General features: G+C 46.7%; 1 protein-coding gene and 1 long non-coding RNA gene across 2 annotated transcripts in view; one reads left to right on the forward strand and one right to left on the reverse strand.

Annotated features, from left to right (window-relative positions):
- The window catches only part of LOC137570923 (uncharacterized), a 114,469-nt gene extending 96,711 nt beyond the window's left edge, over positions 1–17,758 (reverse strand). Inside the window, exons 1-2 of the long non-coding RNA XR_011031241.1 lie at positions 17,701–17,758; positions 3,668–3,810 (exon numbers count right to left, since the gene is read on the reverse strand). This is a non-coding gene — a long non-coding RNA (uncharacterized lncRNA). The remainder of the gene's footprint in view (positions 1–3,667; positions 3,811–17,700) is intronic.
- A 165-nt stretch (positions 17,759–17,923) lies between these two features.
- The window catches only part of JAG1 (jagged canonical Notch ligand 1), a 105,224-nt gene continuing 103,179 nt past the window's right edge, over positions 17,924–19,968 (forward strand). Inside the window, 2 exon segments of the mRNA XM_068232485.1 lie at positions 17,924–18,305; positions 19,568–19,873. Coding sequence (XP_068088586.1) covers positions 18,234–18,305; positions 19,568–19,873 — 378 coding nt within the window. The 5' untranslated portion in view covers positions 17,924–18,233.

Genomic DNA, 19,968 nt, shown 5'->3' on the forward strand with positions numbered 1-19,968 from the left:
GCGATTTGCTTGTAGCTCAATGAATCACTCGTTACCAGTGGTGCTCATCCGGATTCCGGATATCCGAACTAGCCAGATAATCCAAACTTTTTCCACTATCCGAACTTTGAATAGCAATTCGGATATTTTTTAAAATCCGAATAGCACTATCCGACAAACTCGGATTTCCCATCTGAAATCCGAAATCCGGGCGCATAGTTAGTTCAGATATCCAAGCAGAAGGTAAAAGTAAAATCACCTTCAATGGCAAAAATTTGGAAGGGAGAGAGAGAGAGAGAGGGAGAGGGGGAGAGGGGAGAGAGAGAGAGAGAGAGAGAGAGAGAGAGAGAGAGAGAGAGAGAGAGAGAGAGACCTCCAAAAGGGATTTACGAAAAAGTTCGGATTCGGATGTCCGATTCGGATCTGGATATCTGGGTATCCGAATCAATTCGGATTTTGAAAAGGGGTATCCGAGCACCCCTGCTCGTTACAATGCCGATCGCCATGGCAACAGTGGTGTCATGTGAAATGCTGTTACGTAATGACGACGTTTCACGTGACACCATTGTTGCCATGGCAATCGCCACTAGAACAAGCGATTGGGTGAGTTAATTCTTGTACGTGGACTGCATGTCTTTTTAGAACAAAGGCGGAGGGAGAAGGAGGGAGGAGGGGAATGCAGCCCTGTATCGGCGGGGCCCCTTTATAGCACCTGCCCTGTTATAAATGATATTTTGCCATATTTTCTGCTTACAGTCAAGCTGAATCCTGCAAAAACAAATCTTTCTGCTCTGTTTGCTCATTCTTATCATCTGCAATTGGTGATCACAAGACAACGAGGAAAGCTGTAAGGCACGGCAGCAAGTAACTGATAGGTTTCCCATCAAACCCAGTCTACTAATCTTTTCAATAACTATCTTGTTTATAGAAGTTCTCATGGTGTGGATAACTTATTGGAGCAGAGGGGATATTTAGACTATAGTTCCACTTTAATGGAGTAAATCCCCCCTGTAAGAAAAAGACAGACATTCCTCTCTATCTCTCACTCTGCACATTATACCCAGCGGAGTTGGACTTCAGAGTTAAGAGTCATCTCTGAACTGGCTGACAGTATGTTACTAATTTTCTTGTTTATGGGTCTTGTTTCTGAGTAGCCAAAGAGGATCAAGCCCAAAAGAAACCCCTTTAACTGAGATAACACATTTTTAAGTATAATGTTCTTTTAAACAGACTGTTTCTATTAGAGAGTCTAGCATCTTTGCGAAAGGATCAAAAGAAAATGATCTATGGACAGTAAACCCCTCTGGCGCTAGAGATGAAAAGGTTAATATTGAGTTTGCTAGTGTTTCACCGGGGAAACTGGGCAGTTAAAATTTCAATCGGGGCCAGGTTAAACAGTGTACGCTCACACCCAGGGAACGCTCAGGGCTACCTGCAACCATTCAAGTATCTGCCAGAGGATCTGAAACAAGCAAAACAACAAGTGCCGTCCATGTACACATTTATAAAACAGCATTATTCACCCGATCGCGTATGTAAGCCTAAAATACATGTCACCTGTACATAGAAGAGCTACTCCTACTGTCACAAATATAAATGGCAAGGTTCCCACTGCCCCAGGCTGAAAGTTGCTCAACTTCAGCTGAGGCAGAGGTGTCTTCTCATAACCTGACAAGTGTTGGCTGGGTTGATTGATCAAGAAAAGTGTACATGTCAGATGCCCCCATTTTGCAAAGCAGGTGGTTTCGGCGCCGCCATAGCAGTAATGTTATACTGCACATGGCGCGTGATGCTGGGAATACACGGTTCGTTTCTGCCGTGTGTTTCTCCTCTCGATTGTTTTTGCAGCTCGATTCTGCAGTCAATTCTCTTATCTTCCGCTCATTTTTCTTATCTTTTTCCATTCACTTCTATCAGAAATCGAGTGGTGCAGGTATCAAAAGGGAGATCGGACATGTCGGAAATTATCTATCGAACCATCTAATCACCTAAAAAATGAACCGTGTATTCCCAGCGTAAGGGTAGTTTGGGGTTCCAGCGATCACCGAACTACATCTGCTCCCGAGTTGCGACGAGGGGGAATAGTATTGTACGCCACGGGGTTTGAGCATATACATACGCCTTTTTTGTCCCGCTGCGTGGGGTTGGTTTACTAAGAACACAAGTGATCAAGCAAACCTGGACTGGTTATTTCAATAAACTGGCAGCTACTACCAAAAACAGGATACTTGAAATGCAACTAACTTTGCATGTAAGTCCTTTCCCTATTAACTCCCTTAAAGTGGGATAAAACTCTGACATAAGATTCAATAAAAAAAATGTCCTACTTTGTATTACCCATACAGTTACCATATTTGCTTTTTGCACAAGTAATATTGCCTGTTTACAAATTCCCAAAGTACAGTTTATCTGCTCTGAAAGATGTCATTGCATTTTATTGCATAGCTAATTTATATATTAAAATATAGCTAGTGATCACTTCTCAGCTCTTTCTGCTTCTCAGCTCATTACAGCTCAGTTTCAGCAGTTTACTAATGTATACTAAATGTATCTGAGAAAGAAATATCACCTCTTTGGATGCGGCCTGAAGCTTTCCACTGAAGCAAGGCTCTTTCCACTGAAGAAAAAAGTGCTGTGTTTAACTGTTTGAATGCTGTTCTGCTACAATTTTTTACTGGTAGTTGATTTTAGGCTGTAAAAAATGTTTTAGAACAAAGAGGAAATGCTGAGTTTCATACCAGGTTATCTGACCCAAAGTAAAGATACCTAAGGTAAGCAAAAAAGCTCTGTGCATTGTCCGTTTCTATCCCTATTCCCCAAGGTCCCTATAATTACACTTTGAAAAATATGATTTTCGGCTAAGTCCAAATCTTCAGACAGGAAGAGGCAGGCTTGTGGCAATGTTGCCTCTTATTCCCTCCTCTTCCATGCCCTCTTAATGGGAATGAACAGGGAAAGGAAGAGGAGGCAATGGGAAGGTGATATGAATATCTCTGCAAGCCTGCCTCTTCCTGTCTGATAATGTGACTTTAGCCGAAGATACGTTTTTCAAGGAGTGACTATGGGGACTGAGGGGAACGAAGAGAGGAACACACAGAGGCATGTGGGTGCAGTATACCTCTGTGCTTACCTTAAGTGGTAGAGCCTCAGGTCAGGTATTCTTCAAAGCTAATGGGAGTCGTTACAAATAAATAAACCAGAAACTTACCTAAGGAGAGGTAAAGCTCTGGATCCTAATGAACCTTCCCTCTCCTCTCCCGGTGCCCTTGTTGCAGCGACAGCTCCTCCGTTTAAATCCCCCGCCGCAAGGGACTTCGGAAGTCTTCGGGAACCGAGTTCTCCCGAAGTCAGGTGGCTCTATACTGAAGCGGCCTGTCTTCGGAGCACTCGGACTCCCGAAGACTCCAGAGAGAGCAGTATTTGATTAATTTAGTCAAATACTGCTATGGGGAGCCAGCGCTGGAACGGCCACCGGGAGAGGAGAGGGAAGGCTCTACAGTAACCAGAGCCTTCCCTCTCCCTAGGTAAGTATCTGCCTTTTTTAAGGTTCCCATTGACTTTAAGTTGGAAATTGTGAAGACTCAAGTTAAAGTGGACCCAGGAAACTGGTATGTCCATATACATTTTCTGACAGCTGTCATGTGACATCATATGCAGTTTACCAAACTGACTGTTACAAGGTACTTACGGCAGTCACATTGTATGAAGATCAAGCTAAACAAGGTAATCAGATGTCCTCCACAGCAACCAATCTTTATAATCAGGCTTGAACTGTTAGTTGTTGGAGACTGCAAATGTTGCCACGTGGTGAGCTCTGGTGTATCCAATTTACTAGGGGTAAAGGAAGCTATTAGGCGGGCATTCGCTCAAAATTGCAGGTGTGTGCTAAAAAGGTTTATATATTAAATAAATCCTAAAGACAACGTGGCACACCATCAACTGTGTCAAGGGTGCTTATAGAGAACCGAGCTGTAAAGTAATACAGAAATCACATACTTACCTAAGGAGAGAGAAGCCTATGAATCCTAACGAAGCTTCCCTTGCTGTCCTTACGGTTCCCCATCAATCGCCGGGACCATCTTTAACATCAGGGCCGCACATTCTTGAGAAGGAGCATGGCCCGAATGTGATTGCCGACAAGCCCTTGACCTGAATATTCTGGGGGTCCTGGGTGGGGGACCGAAACACACCGAGGGAAGCATCATTAGGATCCAGAGGCTTCCCTCTCCTTAGGTAAGTATGAGAATTTTTTATTAATTTACAGCTCGGGTACACTTTAACCGAAGTGGTCAACCAATCTACTATAGAAAACCAATCAACCATAGTAAATCCAAAGTCCAAGTCCACATAACATGTTTTTATTGGTCTACAAGAGTGCTGATCCAATTCGTGGACATGGAAGGCCGAGTGCCCAGGAGTCTTGGTCTGGAAAGGGGCAGATCAGCAACATCCTTGAGGTGCAGAGAGAAGGAGGTAGGAGTGGAAGAAGTAGTGAGAGAAGTTGGAGTGACACAGCAAACAGACTGGTCACAGCAAGAGCTCTCGAGGGTTGTATGCGGTCTGCAGGCTGCTATTTGGACAGCCCTGATCTACAATATATGTCTACACTATGCTTTTATAAAGGGGACACTGCAAGGCCCCCGAAACAACTGTCAGCTTGTGGACCAATAAAAGAAAGCTAAGGTGAAGTTTTGGTGTGCTAATCGATCTTTGGACTTTCTATTAAATAAACCCAACATATTTCAAGAGAGGGCTCTCTTTTTTTCTTAGGGGATTACTGTAGATGCATCACTGACACTCATACATATAAAAAAATGAAGGGCTCTATTTCTGAAAAGGCTACAGAGAACTCAGCTCATGGCTACTTCTGCCCAAGACGGGACTACTGTACTTGGCTAATACACATGGAAGAGAGGCAAGCACATGGAATAGGAGGGGATGATGCACACATAAAGAGTTGGCTGCTATGTACAGAAAGTAGGCTGCACATGTAACGGGGAGGTCTGCTGTATTCCACGCTCCCACTCTCAGCCGCTTAGTGGATCTCCTGCGCATGCCTGGGCAAGTGCATGCGCCTCTCCCAAACTCGCTCTCACTGCCGGGAGCGTTCTGCACAGGCGGATTGTGCTCCCGGTGGTGGTAGCACAGTTGGGAGAGGCACATGTGTGTGCCCACGCATGCGCAGAAGATACACTAAGCGGCTGAGAGTGGGAGCATGGAATACAGCGGACTTGCACAGAGGGACCAGACAGACTTCTAGAGGCTGGTAAGTAGCCAGGTAAGTAGATCTGTATACCATTTTTTCAGCTTGGAAGTCCTTTAACGTGCCTATTCATGATACAATCTTCATGGTACAGTCTTCCCACTAATATGTAATATGAAGGACTACCGAAAATGTAAACTTAAAGTATACTCACTGAGTTTTACCCTTCATGCTGCTTAACCTCCTGGGCAATACAATTATATCGCCAGGGGGCGGCGCAGCACTTTAAAAAAATTTTTTTTTTTAATCATGTAGCTAGCCTAGCGCTAGCTACATGATAGCCGCTGTGCAGCGGCATCCCCCTACCCCTTCCGATCGCCTCCGGCGATCAGAGCAAACAGGAAATCCCGTTCAGAACGGGATTTCCTGTTTGGCTTCCCTCGTCGCCATGGCGACGATCGAGATGACGTCATCGACGTCGTGATGTCAGAGGGAGTCCCGATCCACCCCTCAGTGCTGCCTGGGGGTTGGGGGGAAGGGGGCGGCGCGGCGCGACGGGTAGCGGCGAATCGGTATATACACGCAGCTAGCAAAGTGCTAGCTGCGTGTAACAAAAAAAAATTATGCAAATCGGCCCACTAGGGCCTGAGAAATCCTCTGCGGCGGCTTACCCCGAGCTCAGCTCGGGATTATCGCCCAGAGGGTTAAAGAGACTCTGTAACAAAAAAAAGTTCCCCTGGGGGTACTCACCTCGGGAGGGGGAAGCCTCAGGGTCCAATGAGGCTTCCCCCTCCCCTGTAGCTGCAGGCAATCCAGTGCTGGCTCCCCCAAAGCGACTCGCAATCCTAACTCGACAAGCCTGACAAGGCTTGAAATAGTTACCTTCCTGGCTCCAGCGGGGGCGCTGTTGCGGCTCTCAGCACGGAGAAAGACAGAAATAGCCTATCTCTGTCGGATACGCTCTACTATGCAGGTGCAGGAGACTTGCGCCTGCGCAGTACAGCGGACCGACAGCGATCGGCTATTTCCTCCTATCTCCAAGCGAGAGCCGATACTGCACCTGCGCTGGAGCCGGGAAGGTAAATATTTACATACCTGCTGTTCGGAGGGGCACAGCGAGACTGCCGTGGGACACAGGAGGACGGGGGAAGCCTCGATACAGATCCAGAGGCTTCCCCCACCCGAGGTGAGTACCCCCCAGGGGAACTTTTTCTCATTACAGGTTTTCTTTAAGGCCTGTACACACTGGCTGCACTTCAAATTTAGAATCATGCATTTTTCCAACCGCAATCCAATCGCAAGATCTCCACAGGAATAATTGCGTAGGGCAGTAATTGCATAGTGCAGTAAAACTGCAATGCATGTGATTTTCATTGCGTTTTTTGTGTCAACAATCGTAGTAGACCTTGCAACTTCAAGAAAGATGGCCTCAGCAAATTCGCATCACAAGCGCATGTACAAAAAAATGCAAATGCACAAAAATCACAAGTAGAATTTTGATGAAAACGCAACCAATTGCATGGCGGTTGCGCTTGGTGATTTTCATCGTGTACAGGCCCTTAAATTTGGTTTTTTTTTTTTTGTCTTTCTGAGTAGGCGATTTTTCTTCTTCTCTTTTTCCCACAATATAAATTTACTGTCTAAAGCTGCCCTCAGCAAGTAATCAGATACTTGTTTAGCGTGACAGGTGCCACATGTGACAGTAAAGCTACAGGAACTGTTTTGGGGTAATATGCCAAATATGTGATCAGTACACTAGTCAAAAACAAGCCGCTACTGTAGCAATGCTGAAATGTCTCAACGCTGATTTATGGATTATACTTTGCGATCAAACTGTAGAAAATACAGTGAACTGATTTTTTTATTTTTTTTACGGTATGTTAATATTTTTTTTTCTTGTCCACTTCTAAAAACCTGATCAGCATTTTATAAACATGGTAAATGGCAATAAATCATAAAACAGTTATAGGTTGTCCAAGTCCATGTTTGCAGCTGCATTAAGACACTGTACTATAGCCCTGAAGAAGCGGGCCTGTCCTGTGAAACGTGTGGTCCTTTGTGGTGTCAATAAATTTTATTTTTTTACCTTCAGTCTGAGGTTTCATTACCCAATACATAATGTTAACCTTGCTGGAGGAGATAAATACTAAAACTTAAACTTTTAATTCATAATTTAAAACTGTTGTTGCTGACTAAAAACCTATGGTGATCAATCGCACAACGGGTAGGGAGTGGGGTCCCCCAAGCTTGTCCTAGTTGAGTACGTACTAGGATAACTCCTTAATCCACATTACGCTGTAAACATACACTACCCCACACACAACCCTACACGTTTCACTCCCTCAACGGGGAGCTTTGTCAGGGGTACAAAAAGTGCCAGGTGCTAAGGTGCATTTCACATATATACTGTACTGTATATACATTCAATATTATTATTATTATTAATTGTATTTATAAAGCGCCAACATATTACACAGCACTAAATACAAAATATCACATATCGATAGCTTGTTGGCTTAGTCAGAAGTCAACCAAACACATTGACTGGCATCCTTTTATAATGGTGAGGGGGATGATGTCAGTCATGTACCGCCCCTTTGCTTCTTCTTGATAGGACTTTTCCCCTGTCAATTACCAGTATATGCCAATCAAGGGCTTTGAAAGATTCAATGTAAGTTAAGTTTTAGTATGTATCTCCTCCAACAAGGTTATCATTGTGTATTAATTGGAGATGGCCCGAATGGTTCGCCAGCAAACGGTTCCTGGAGAACTTCGAGGGGTTCGCGATCGCGGAGAACCGCAAACTTTTCTGGAAGTTTGGTTTGCCCCCATAGTGCATCATGAGGGTCAACTTTGACCCTCTACATCAGGGCTTTTCAACCTGTTCACTAATTGTACCACTTTTATTGCATTAAAAATGTAAAGTACCAGCAGTGTGCCTGCACAGTAGATCGGACCCGATCATGCTCGGCTGTTCCCGCCAGAGCATGAGCGGAGAGCCGCTACTGCGCATTCATTCACACCGACAAGGAGCTTCTTAAAGCCCAATCTACATAATAAGATTCTTTGTGGGATTCGATTATGATTCTATTTACGATCCGATTAAATCTAACATGTCCGATCAGGATTTGACTTGATTCAATTCGATTTGCCATTGCAAAACAATAGCAAATCGAATTGAATCGAATCCCGATCGGACATGTCGGATTTAATTGGATCGTAAATAGAATCGTAATCGAATCGCACAACGAATCGTATCATGTAGATGGGGCTTTAGAATCCAGAGGCTTCCCCCTCCGGAGGTGAGTACCCCTGGGGAACTTTATTTTTTTTACAGGTACACTCTAAGAAAAGGGGGAACATATGGGAGGGGAATAGCCGGAGGCATTGATGGAGTGATGTCTCTTTCTGTATTTGATGTACACCCGCAGTCACTGTGCACCATTCGCCTGGCTGTCTCCTCACCGCTGAGGTGAGGTCTGAAGTATGCCGCAGGGCAGCACAGCGAGAAGCAAGCAAGGGGGAGCTGAACTTTGTGGAGGCTAGATGGGACCAGGACAAGAGACAGGCGGGTAATTAAGTGACAGGCAAACCCGGAGTGTACCACCTGCCCAACAGCAACGTACCACTGGTGGTACGCGTACCACAGGTTGAAAAGCCCTGCTTTACATCACAGTCAGCAGGCACATTGTAGCCAATTAGGCTACACTCCCTCCTGGAGCCTCACCCCCCCCCCCCCCCCTTATAAAAGGCAGGCAACGCCAGGCATTGGACTCACTTGTGTGCCTGCAGTAATTAGAGAAGGGACAGCTGCTGCAAACTCTAATAGGGAAAGCTTAGTTAGGCTCTTGTAGGCTTGCTCCTGCCTGATTGTTATTGCTAAAAAAGCACCCCTCAACAGCTCTTTTGAGAGCTAATATTGTTCTTGTGATCTATTTTTTTTTCTGTGTGTCCCACTTACACTTGTGTTGCATAGGCAGCCTTGGTAATTCCTACTGTGTGTGCCACTGCCAGGCCCAGCACATTCAGTGACTACCTGTGTGTGTGACAGGTGCACATTACCCATCACTGCATATACCTACTACCTGTTGTTCACTTCAGTGCACCCACCTACCCACGTGAGCGCACGCAGTGTCACTGTGCCTGTACGGTACCTGTCTGTGTGTGACAGGTGCACATTATAATACCCATCACTGCATATACCTACCTGACAGTCACTGTTGTTGTATCATTGAGCTACCACAGCCCGGAGACCATATGGGCTTGAAAACCACCACAGCCTGCACTCTGGCCATGTTGCGTGCCAGTCCAGCACGGCCGTCACTACACAAACAGTGGGTGCATTACACAGTGAGTTTGGTGTGTCAGTGTGAAGCAGTACTCTAATTACACTCCCTGATTGATGTATACACATGAAAGATGTTTTAAAGCACTGGGCTTGAAAACCACCATGGTCTGCACTCTGGCCATGGTGCGCACCAGTCCAGCACGGCCGTCACTGCACAAACAGCTGTTTGCGGTGCGTTACACAATGAGTTGGTGTGTCAGTGTGAATCAGTACTCTAATTACACTCCCTGATTGATGTATACACATTCAAGATGTTTTAAAGCACTTTAGGCCTGCAATTTAGCATTCAATGTGATTTCTGCCCTTAAAATGTTGCTTTGCGTCAAATCCAGATTTTCCCCCGGGACTTTTGGCGTCTATCCGACTCTGCCATGCCCCCCTCTAGGTGTTAGACCCCTTGAAACATCTTTTCCATCACTTTTCTGGCCAGCATAAATGTTTCTAGTTTTCAAAGTTCGCCTCCCCGTTAAAGTCTATTGTGGTTCGTGAAAGTTCACGCGAACCCAAACTTTTGCGGAAGTTCGCAAACCGAAAATCGGAGGTTCGGACCATCTCTAGTATTAGTTTAATTCAGGTGTGTGTAGTTTGTTTCATTACCCACTCAGAACTGATTATATACAACCTCCTCCAATTTGTGTAAATAATGAAATAGGACTGGAAATCATTTGTATTTACATAAGTGTCGATTATGCAGAAAAGTGTCTTTATTTTAGATAATAGAATTAACTGATTGCTTCAGGTGACAGCATTCCTATGTTTCTAATGCGCTTGTGTCACAATCAACTAATTTGGGTCTTTCTGGACCTAACAATATTAGGAATACAGGCACTGGCAGAATTAGCCGTTTATAATACAAAAACAATATATTTTAATTGCTTGTCAGCAGTGGGCCATTACAGGTCAACCTTCTCTATTGCAACTAAACTCTTGAGGAAGTGAATGCTGTTCACGAAACGCGTTACATTCTAAATAGTTGCTAATGGTTGTGAATCATGATTGCACTGTATATAAATGAGAAACCGATATATGTGAATATAAGTGGAATCCTTTGGGTATACTACTAAGAATCCCCTATGTATTCATTTACTTATCATCGGATGCCCCATAATTTGCTGTTTGCATATGTACTTGCTTCCATTTGAACAAATGTGTTGTCTGTATATTATTATTATTATTTGGTATTTATATAGCGCCAGCATCTTCCGCAGCGCTGTACAGAGTATATTGTCTTGTCACTTAACTGTCCCTCTGTCGGGCTCACAATCTAATCCCTACCACAGTGGCGTAGCTAAGGAGCAGTGGGCCCCGATGCAAGTTTTACAACGGGCCCCCCCCCCCCCCAAGCACTCTATACGTAACAATTGATACGACGCACCAAAACCTGCCAATGGCAGCTACAGTGTCAGAGGTGCAAGAAGGGGATGGGGAACAGTTTGTTAAGGATTACCACTATTCAAAGTATCTATAGAAGTGATTATTATGAGCACAGGACTAATAGAGAGCTAATACTGTAGTTGAGGAAGGGCCCTTTGGGGCCCCTCTGGCCCAAGGGCCCCAATGCGGTCGCTACCTCTGCAACCCCTATTGCTACACCCCTGCCCTACCATAGTCCTATGTCAATGTATGTATTGTGTAGTGTATGTATCGTAGTCTAGGGCCAATTTCAGAGGAAGATAATTAACGAATCTGAATGTTTTTGGGATGTGGGAGGAAACCGGAGTACCCAGAGGAAACCCGCACTGACACAGGGAGAACATACAAACTCCTTGCAGATGTTGACCTGGCTGGGATTCGAACCGGGGACCCAGCATTGCAAGGCAAGAGCGCTAACCACTACGCCACCATGCTGTATATAAGCAATTTCTTCTGCCTTTGTTGTTGTCTATTTGTTTTTTTTCTTTTTTATTTTATAATAGGACTGTCAAGTGATCAATACAGGCTTTTGACTTTAAGAAATATTATAGTACGTTTCTGACAATCTGCAATTTCACTCGTTAATAATTGAGGCCCAGAATCTCCTACTGACTCCAACATAGCCACCTTCGGGACCTCTGTCCAGACATCCCCATAAAGTGGGGGGCAGTGGAAGATTTTTTTTAGCCCCCATAGCGGCTAAAGCAGTAAGAAAAACACAGCAGGAGACACTAAAATAAATATAAAATATTTTTTTAAAAATAGTAGTTACAAATATCCGCTATATAAAAATTAATAGCTCCAAATAGCGGGCAACAGTGGCCACCGGAAAAAAATATAGCGCACATCGGACGTCACTACACCGGTGCCACGTGGTACAGGCACTTGCTGTGGCAAGTCAAAAAGACACTGGATACCGGAGTTGTGCTAGCGTGACAGGTGAGCATGAAACACTCACCATGGGGGGGCTCACAATACATGGAGGAGTGGGGGGCGGCATTAGGACCATTTATAACAGAATTAATTTCAGGGGCAATAGACCCCTCTGTGGTCAGATTCAATCAGAGAGAGATCTATCTGATGGTCGATCTAGTGGCAGATTGAGGGATGTATGGGCACCGTATGAGTAGGGATAAAAGCTTAAAGAGAACCCAAGGTGGGTTCTAAGAATCCTAACAGCAGACAGAGGCGGGGTCTGCATATACTGCCCAGCCTCTGTTGCTATACAGCGTCCCTCCAGGGCCCCCCTGCGCTCTGCTCTGCCCCCCATAAATCAAACGCTTCTGTTTACCTCTGCCTATCAATCTTGCTGCTTCCCCGACTCCTCTAATGGCCCATACTCACGGGCAATTTTTTGGCATGTCGCTAGCACACGGGAGCGTGTGCGCGACATGCCGGTGACAGCTCGTCGCCAGGTCCCTCCGCATACACACGGCGGAGGGACCTGGCAACTGATGCGGCGGAAGCTGTCGCTGTTGTCCCTCCCCCCGCCGGAAGCGCCGTCTATTTGCAATTATGTTGCTGTCGCTAGTCCGCGTACTCACGCGGACTAGCGACAGTTGCGGCGGAGTTGCGGCGGCGAATGTCGCCAGGCGATTGACCGCGCCAATTCGGGGTGACAGTTCGGGGTGCGCGCCGTGCAACGCCGCATACTCACGGGCGACCTGTCGCCGCAACACGCGCGCGCCGCATGTTGCGGCGAAAATTGTAGCCCGTAAGTATGGGCCATAAGTCGCCGCTTCCTGCCCGCGTCCCTTCCCTCCAATCAGCAGGGAGGGAAGGGACGCGGGTGAGAAACGGCGACCTAGAGGAGGCGGGGGAGCGTTGAGATTCATAGGCAGAGGTAAACAGTCGGCTGGAAGAGCAGAGCGCAGGGGGGCCCTGGAGGGATGCTGTATAGCAACAGAGGCTGGGCAGTATACGCAGACCCAGCCTCTGTCTGCTATTAGGATTCTTAGAACCCACTTTGGGTTCTCGAGAACTCGTGGACAAGCATGTGATCAGTTTGATCAGCTGATAGATTTGTAAGGTTCTGATTTGCTGTGATGACTTCCTGGTTTCATGCATGATCATGACCAGCAAATCAGAGCCTCACACATCTATCAGCTGATCAAACTGATGACATGCTTCTCCACGAGTTCTCCTATGCATTGCCATCCCTACTAGAGATGGAACCAACAGTTTGCCTGTCCCAGCGACGAACTGCTCCTTACATGCGGCTACTTCCGTGTTGACGAGGTCTTTAAATATTGCGCAGGTGCTGGCATGTGTCCTTGATCATCGTAGGTAGTTGCGACTACGTACAACATCGTGCGTATGCTCAGAGAGCTCCCGGCCACATGATCACGGGGCGCACGCTGCCGGGCAGCACCTGTGCATTGGTTAAAGACCTCGCTGACCTGGAAGAAGACGCAGGCATCAAACAGTCCATAACAGGGACATGCAAACTGTTTCATCTCTAATTCATACTTCTAAGCAACTCCAGTCACAGATAGTACATATCAATCCCCTCTTCTTTGTTCTTGCTGTCAATGAGGTTACAAATCCAGCTGTGGAATTAAGGAAGGCAGAAAACTTTGCTACAGGTCCAATTCCAGAATCCAGACAAAACTGAACTATTACTTTTGAATGGATTGACCCTTGGGAAAAAAAGGCAGACAGCTGAACCCTGACACACGTGTATCTCGGAGTGTCCTGTTGCCCACAGCATCTGACACACTGCTGTCCTTTCTGTCTTTTTCACATGACCTACTGTATAGCGCTGACACAGCCTGCAGTGAAAAGACTGTCCTCAGGAAATAGTATCAGTGTTGTGAGCGCTTGTGTCATTTGTCTTCTGGTCATAAGGAGTCTGATCACTGAGTTCCCAGCAAGGCCTGTCAAAGAGGCCATCCTAGAGCACAAAAGTCTGAGCAGTTACAGATCTCTAGCTTTCTTTAGGAGTTTGCACATAGCTGCTACTGTCACGCTCCCATGATACGGCAAGTTTGAAATCAATCAGGTGGTTGAGGTTGATTCTACAGGCCCATACCCACTGAATTATTTTTTTGCAAATGCTATTTATCAGGACGAACAATTTTTCTCAATATTGTGCAACATCGTATAATGAAAAATTTAAATAAACGATGTGGAGCGATGCATGACACCTGCGGCAATCGTCCGTTTTTTAACGACGAACAGGTTTGATTAAGATGTTGAGGGCTGTTCTGATCCTCATTGACTTGCATGGGTTCGCCGTGATCATGTAAACTATCGTTTACATGATCATTCATTTCCACGGCCGCAAACAATGATTGCAGATACAGCCAGATGGATCAGTGTTAAGCAGAGGTGAGGGGGAGGTTATTGTTAAGGAGAGGGGAGATTAGTTTTAAGCAGAGGAGAGGGGAAGGTTAGTGTTAGGCAGAGGAGAGGGGAGGTTAGTGTTAAGGAGAGGAGGGGGGGGGGGTTAGTGTTAGGCAGAGAAGAGAGGTTAGTGTTAAGCAGAGGAGAGGGGAAGGTTAGTGTTAGGCAGAGGAGAGGGGAGGTTAGTGTTAGGCAGAGGAGAGGGGAGGTTAGTGTTAAGGAGAGGGGAGGTTAGTGTTAGGCAGAGGAGAGGGGTTAGTGTTAGGCAGAGGAGAGGGGGGGGGGTTAGTGTTAGGCAGAGAAGAGAGGTTAGTGTTAAGCAGAGGAGAGGGGAAGGTTAGTGTTAGGCAGAGGAGAGGGGAGGTTAGTGTTAGGCAAAGGAGAGGGGAGGTTAGTGTTAAGGAGAGGAGAGGGGGGGTTAGTGTAAGGCAGAGGAGAGGGGAAGGTTAGTGTTAGGCAGAGGAGAGGGTAGGTTAGGGTTAGGCAGAGGAGTGAGGTTAGTGTTAGGCAGAGGAGGGGGGAGGTTAGTGTTAAGGAGAGGGGAGGTTAGTGTTAGGCAGAGGAGAGGGGAAGGTTAGTGTTAGGCAGAGGAGAGGGTAGGTTAGGGTTAGGCAGAGGAGAGAGGTTAGTGTTAGGCAGAGGAGAGGGGGGGGGTTAGTGTTAGGCAGAGAAGAGAGGTTAGTGTTAAGCAGAGGAGAAGGGAAGGTTAGTGTTAGGCAGAGGAGAGGGGAGGTTAGTGTTAGGCAGAGGAGAGGGGAGGTTAGTGTTAAGGAGAGGAGAGGGGAGGTTAGTGTTAGGCAGAGGAGAGGGGAAGGTTAGTGTTAGGCAGAGGAGAGGGTAGGTTAGGGTTAGGCAGAGGAGAGAGGTTAGTGTTAGGCAGAGGAGAGGGGGGGGGGTTAGTGTTAGGCAGAGAAGAGAGGTTAGTGTTAAGCAGAGGAGAGGGGAAGGTTAGTGTTAGGCAGAGGAGAGGGGAGGTTAATGTTAGGCAAAGGAGAGGGGAGGTTAGTGTTAAGGAGAGGAGAGGGGAGGTTAGTGTTAGGCAGAGGAGAGGGGAAGGTTAGTGTTAGGCAGAGGAGAGGGTAGGTTAGGGTTAGGCAGAGGAGTGAGGTTAGTGTTAGGCAGAGGAGGGGGGGGTTAGTGTTAGGCAGAGAAGAGAGGTTAGTGTTAAGCAAAGGAGAGGGGGAGGTTAGTGTTAGTTAGAGAAAAGGGGAGGTTAATGTTAGGGAGAGGTGGAGGTTAGTGTTAGGTAGAGAAGAGGGGAGGTTAATGTTAGGGAGAGGTGAAGGTTAGTGTTAGGCAGAGGAGAGGGGAAGGTTAGTGTTAGGTAGAAAAGAGGGGAGGTTAGTGTTAGGCAGAGGAGAGGGGCAGGTTAGTGTTAGGCAGAGGAGAGGGGAGGTTAGTGTTAGGGAGAGGTGGAGGTTAGTGTTAGGTAGAGGAGAGGGGAGGTTAGTGTTAGGTGAAGAAGAGGGGAGGTAAGTGTTAGGTAGAGGTGGAGGTTAGTGTTAGGTACAGGAGAAGAAACACAGAGTAGTGGGGCTGTCTTGACACCCTAAAGTAAAACGACACAGGAAACAAAAACGGGAGCCCAATGATGCAGTACGTTAAGATTAATGGGGTACCAAATGGTAAAATCAATGTACTAGTCACAAAGGTGGGTTACAAGGGGGCAACCAAACGCAGGAAGCAGGTGGAGAGAACAAACCCGACTCCACTCTGGGTGGCCCAAACGGACCTCAATGCGGTCGCTCTCCTTGGTAAAAGTGACAGTATATCACTGTGGTTGAGACCACAGATGCTCTGTTTCAACCTCTCTAACAAAGGGTGTTAGGGGGTGCCCTAAGCACAATTTGGGAAAAAAGGCGCCCTGGTGTGTATAAAATCAATTAAAACCAGTTTAAAATCAAAAAGGGTGAGGTAGTTTAACCCAGTAATGAAATTCTTGCGTGAGCAAAGAATTTTAATTTAGCACAGGCAATGCGTTTCGCGGGTCTGAGCCTGCTTCCTCAGGCCAATCACAGTGCCAATTAAAAGAAAAACCAACAGCAAAGGGAGGCCCCTACAGCGCCCTACTTTTTGTTCTGAGGCCGTGCGTGGTCCGTGCGCCTCCTAATCGCGCTCCTGTAGACAGGAGCGCCCTGCGCATGTGCAGTATATAAAAAAGGACAGTGCATGCGCAGATTGCCCCCGTCAACGGGAGCATGCTCGAGGACGCAGGCGGCCATGGCCACACAGTGGCCTATCGACCGCCAGTTGGCGAGCTAGAAAACAGGATTGCTGTGGGGGACTGGAGGGACACTTAGCAACAGCGCAGGCACAGGGAGGCTGCAGGGGGCTGGTAGAAGCCTCAGGCAAGTTAAACTCTTTTTTTTTTTTTTTTTACTACAGTTAAGGTTCCCTTTAAAGGGGTTCTGTAGGGGCTTCCTGTGGATAAAAGCCGCCACCAACTGGGGCTTCTATCAGCCCCCTGTAGCTGTTATGTTCCACGCCGTCCTCCTCCGATCACCCCTTCGCCGCCGCCGGCATTATTCGTCTGTCATAGCCGAATAATGCGCGCTGACGTTCGCGTCACCGGAAGCTTACTGCGCAGGCGCAGTACGAAGGTCCCTTGTACTGCGCCTGCGCAGTAAGCTTCTGATCACACGGGCAGGAGCGAGCAGGCCGCCGCCACAGCTGCATTTGGACGGCATGCCGCGCTAGACCGGGGCCGGCAGCGGGGAACGGCGGATCGGAGGAGGACGGCGTGGGACATTACTGCTACAGGGGGCCGATAGAAGCCCCAGGTAAGTGGCGGTTTTTATCCACAGGAAGCCCCTATAGAATCCCTTTAAGGATTACCACTATTCAATGCACATATAAAGGTGTTCATGATCAGCATAGCATCAATGAGAAGCTAATAAGATGGATGGAGGAGGGCCCCAGTGGGACCCTCTGGTCCAAGGGGCCCCCATGCGGTCTCAACCACTGCATCCCCTTTTGCTACACCACTGAAAATTGTCCCCTTTGCTTTAATTAATGGTAGCGCCGGGCCTGCCCATAGTGTTGCACTGTACTGAACAGTGCAATGCTGCAGTTCAACAGATTTCCATTAGACGTCATGGTAAAATCTATTGTAAATCTGTGTGCAGTGTATGGGGGGATTTGATCCCCCTACGATCAGATTCAGATCAGGGAGGGATTGATCTGTTTGCCACATTCACAAGCAATTTACACGTGTATGGCCAGCTTCACAGGTGCCAATCTCAGCAAGGATTCCTCTCCTCCTGTGTCTGCCTCTTCCTCTCCTAGGCTCCAGCTAGCATGGCACAAGTTTGCACTAGCTTACAGAAAACTGTGTTATTTCCCTGTCTTGTTGTTACTGGCACCTGGCTTGTCTGCTGCCAGCTAATCCCTACTTCCTACCTGACTCCCTCACCTACAGACAGACCTCTTCCTTGCTGTCAGTCTTCCAAACCCCCAAGTGTATCATCAGGCTGGAGCAAGAGGAGGAGGAGGAGCTGATGCTGGGAGGGAGCTGATGCTGGGAGGGGGAGCTGATGCTGGGATGGGGGTGTAGCCAGCCACCCTCTGACCACCCCAAGTCATGAATATGAAGTGAGCCACGCCCCCAGCTCCTCCTGCCAGCCCTGCAATAGATGAAGCACTCCGTCAGTCTGCTAGCAGACGGGCTTTCAGGTCTTGCCTCTTTATTGTCTGTCTCATCGAACGGTTGCAGCTGATTTGCAAAAAGAGAAAAGGAGCAGCAGGATCAATAATAAAATACAACAACAACAAAAAAGGCAGAAGGCATCCATAAAAGAAAAGGAGGCTGGCTGCCCGGCCATAAGGATCGGCGTGCCATAGGGAAAGCGTCTTGCCGTGCATGCTGAGATCGGCAGCCTATATCAGAGCTGCGGAGCGCTCCCGGCTTGCATTGGCGTGTGAGCAGCGCTGGCAGAAGGGAAGGCAATGCTGTTACGGAGGAGATTCACTCGCGCGTCCCTCTGGCTTATCATTGTCTTACTATGCTTACGGGTAAAGGTATGTGTCCGCCACCGGATCTACTGACCAGAAACCACCATCGTCTGCTGGGAAGATGGACTTTTTATGCTTTCAGATTTTTCTGTTTCTTACATTTTGGTCAAGTGGCTGTTTAGGAACTTCCACTGTTCTGCATCATTCCTATACATCCCTTGTAATCTGTGCTCGCCAATTTTTCAGGACCATCTGATAAGTTCACTTTTGGATGTGGATCATTTTATAATTTTTTTATTATTTCAGTTTGTAACTTTTAGGATGCTTGACGTTATCCAGTGATCTCCCTGATGGCTCTGCACACATGGCTAGGAACTTTTTGGCTGCAAGCCTGGCACACACCTTGCAATTTTGGACTTCAGATCACATTTGAGTGAGTGATCAGATTGATGTTCAGATAGAGATTGATCAGATATAGAGGGGGAAAAAAAATATTTTTTTTCCCCGAATGGATATTGATTGAAAATGACATTCACATGGAATGATAGCCATTATTGCAATCGATCTTCCAATCGAGAGAGATTTTGAGCTTGAATGAGTTGTTGGCAATCAGGCTGTATTTTTTTTTTTTTTTTTTTTTTTTTTTTTTTTTTTGCCTGATCTGATCATTTTCTCAATTGGAAATGGAACCTGAACTGAGAATTGCATGGTGTGTACCAGGCCTTCCCCCAATCAGGGAGGCTGTGTGCTTCTGTCTGCCTGGGATGTTTAGTAGATCCAGTGCACTCCTGCAGACCTTGTTATGTGTGTAGCCACTTGGATTCTGTGGTGCTTAAACTTCCTGAGAACTTTAGAGGCTGATGTGATGATGGGTTTTGTGTTGCTTTTACTCCCATTTGGATGTTGTGCACTTTTGAGATACTTGACTATTTCCACTATTGTCTGGCATCCCAAACGTAACACACATGCCTATGCATTATTTGTTTAGGCTAGATTAATAGTTGTGGGGCTTCTATCATTCTGTTTGGGGTCTTTAGCAATTTCTATTTTGCAGCATGTGGGTTGAATTGCTAGCACACTTTTGTTTTGTTTTTTTGCATGCATTTTATATACTAATGCATTCAACCAATGCACTTTGGCCCTGACTCAAACTTTTCTCCCGAGTTTTATCTCATGTTATTCACACCTTCTCAATAAGCTCTTATGTTTTCGGCCACCAGCAAGCAAAGCAAAAAAGTACTTTGGGGGAAAAGTTATTGCATCAGGGCCTTCCTTTTCAGTGATTGCTGTAGTGCTGATAGGTGTGTTTTTTCTGATTTTTGGAACAGGTGTCTCTAGGATCAGGGCAGTTCGAGTTGGAGATCTTATCTATGCAGAATCCCAATGGAGAGGTCATGAATGGCAACTGCTGCGATGGCAGTCGGAACCCCACCGATAGAAAGTGCACCAGGGATGAATGTGATACTTACTTTAAAGTTTGCCTAAAGGAGTACCAGTCCAGGGTGTCTGCTGGGGGGGCATGCAGCTTTGGCTCTGGATCTACCCCTGTCCTAGGAGGGAATTCCTTCAATCTGAAATTCACCCGGAACACTGAGAAGAACCGGATTGTCCTCCCTTTCAGTTTTGCCTGGCCGGTGAGTCACATGGGATTGTTGCTGAAACTTTGTTTTTCCATGAACAACTTCTGTGTTTTGCAAGTCGTCCATTATTCTTGTTTGCACTTTTTTGC

Source organism: Hyperolius riggenbachi, chromosome 4, assembly GCF_040937935.1.
Source record: "Hyperolius riggenbachi isolate aHypRig1 chromosome 4, aHypRig1.pri, whole genome shotgun sequence".
Taxonomy (NCBI): Eukaryota; Metazoa; Chordata; class Amphibia; order Anura; family Hyperoliidae; genus Hyperolius; species Hyperolius riggenbachi.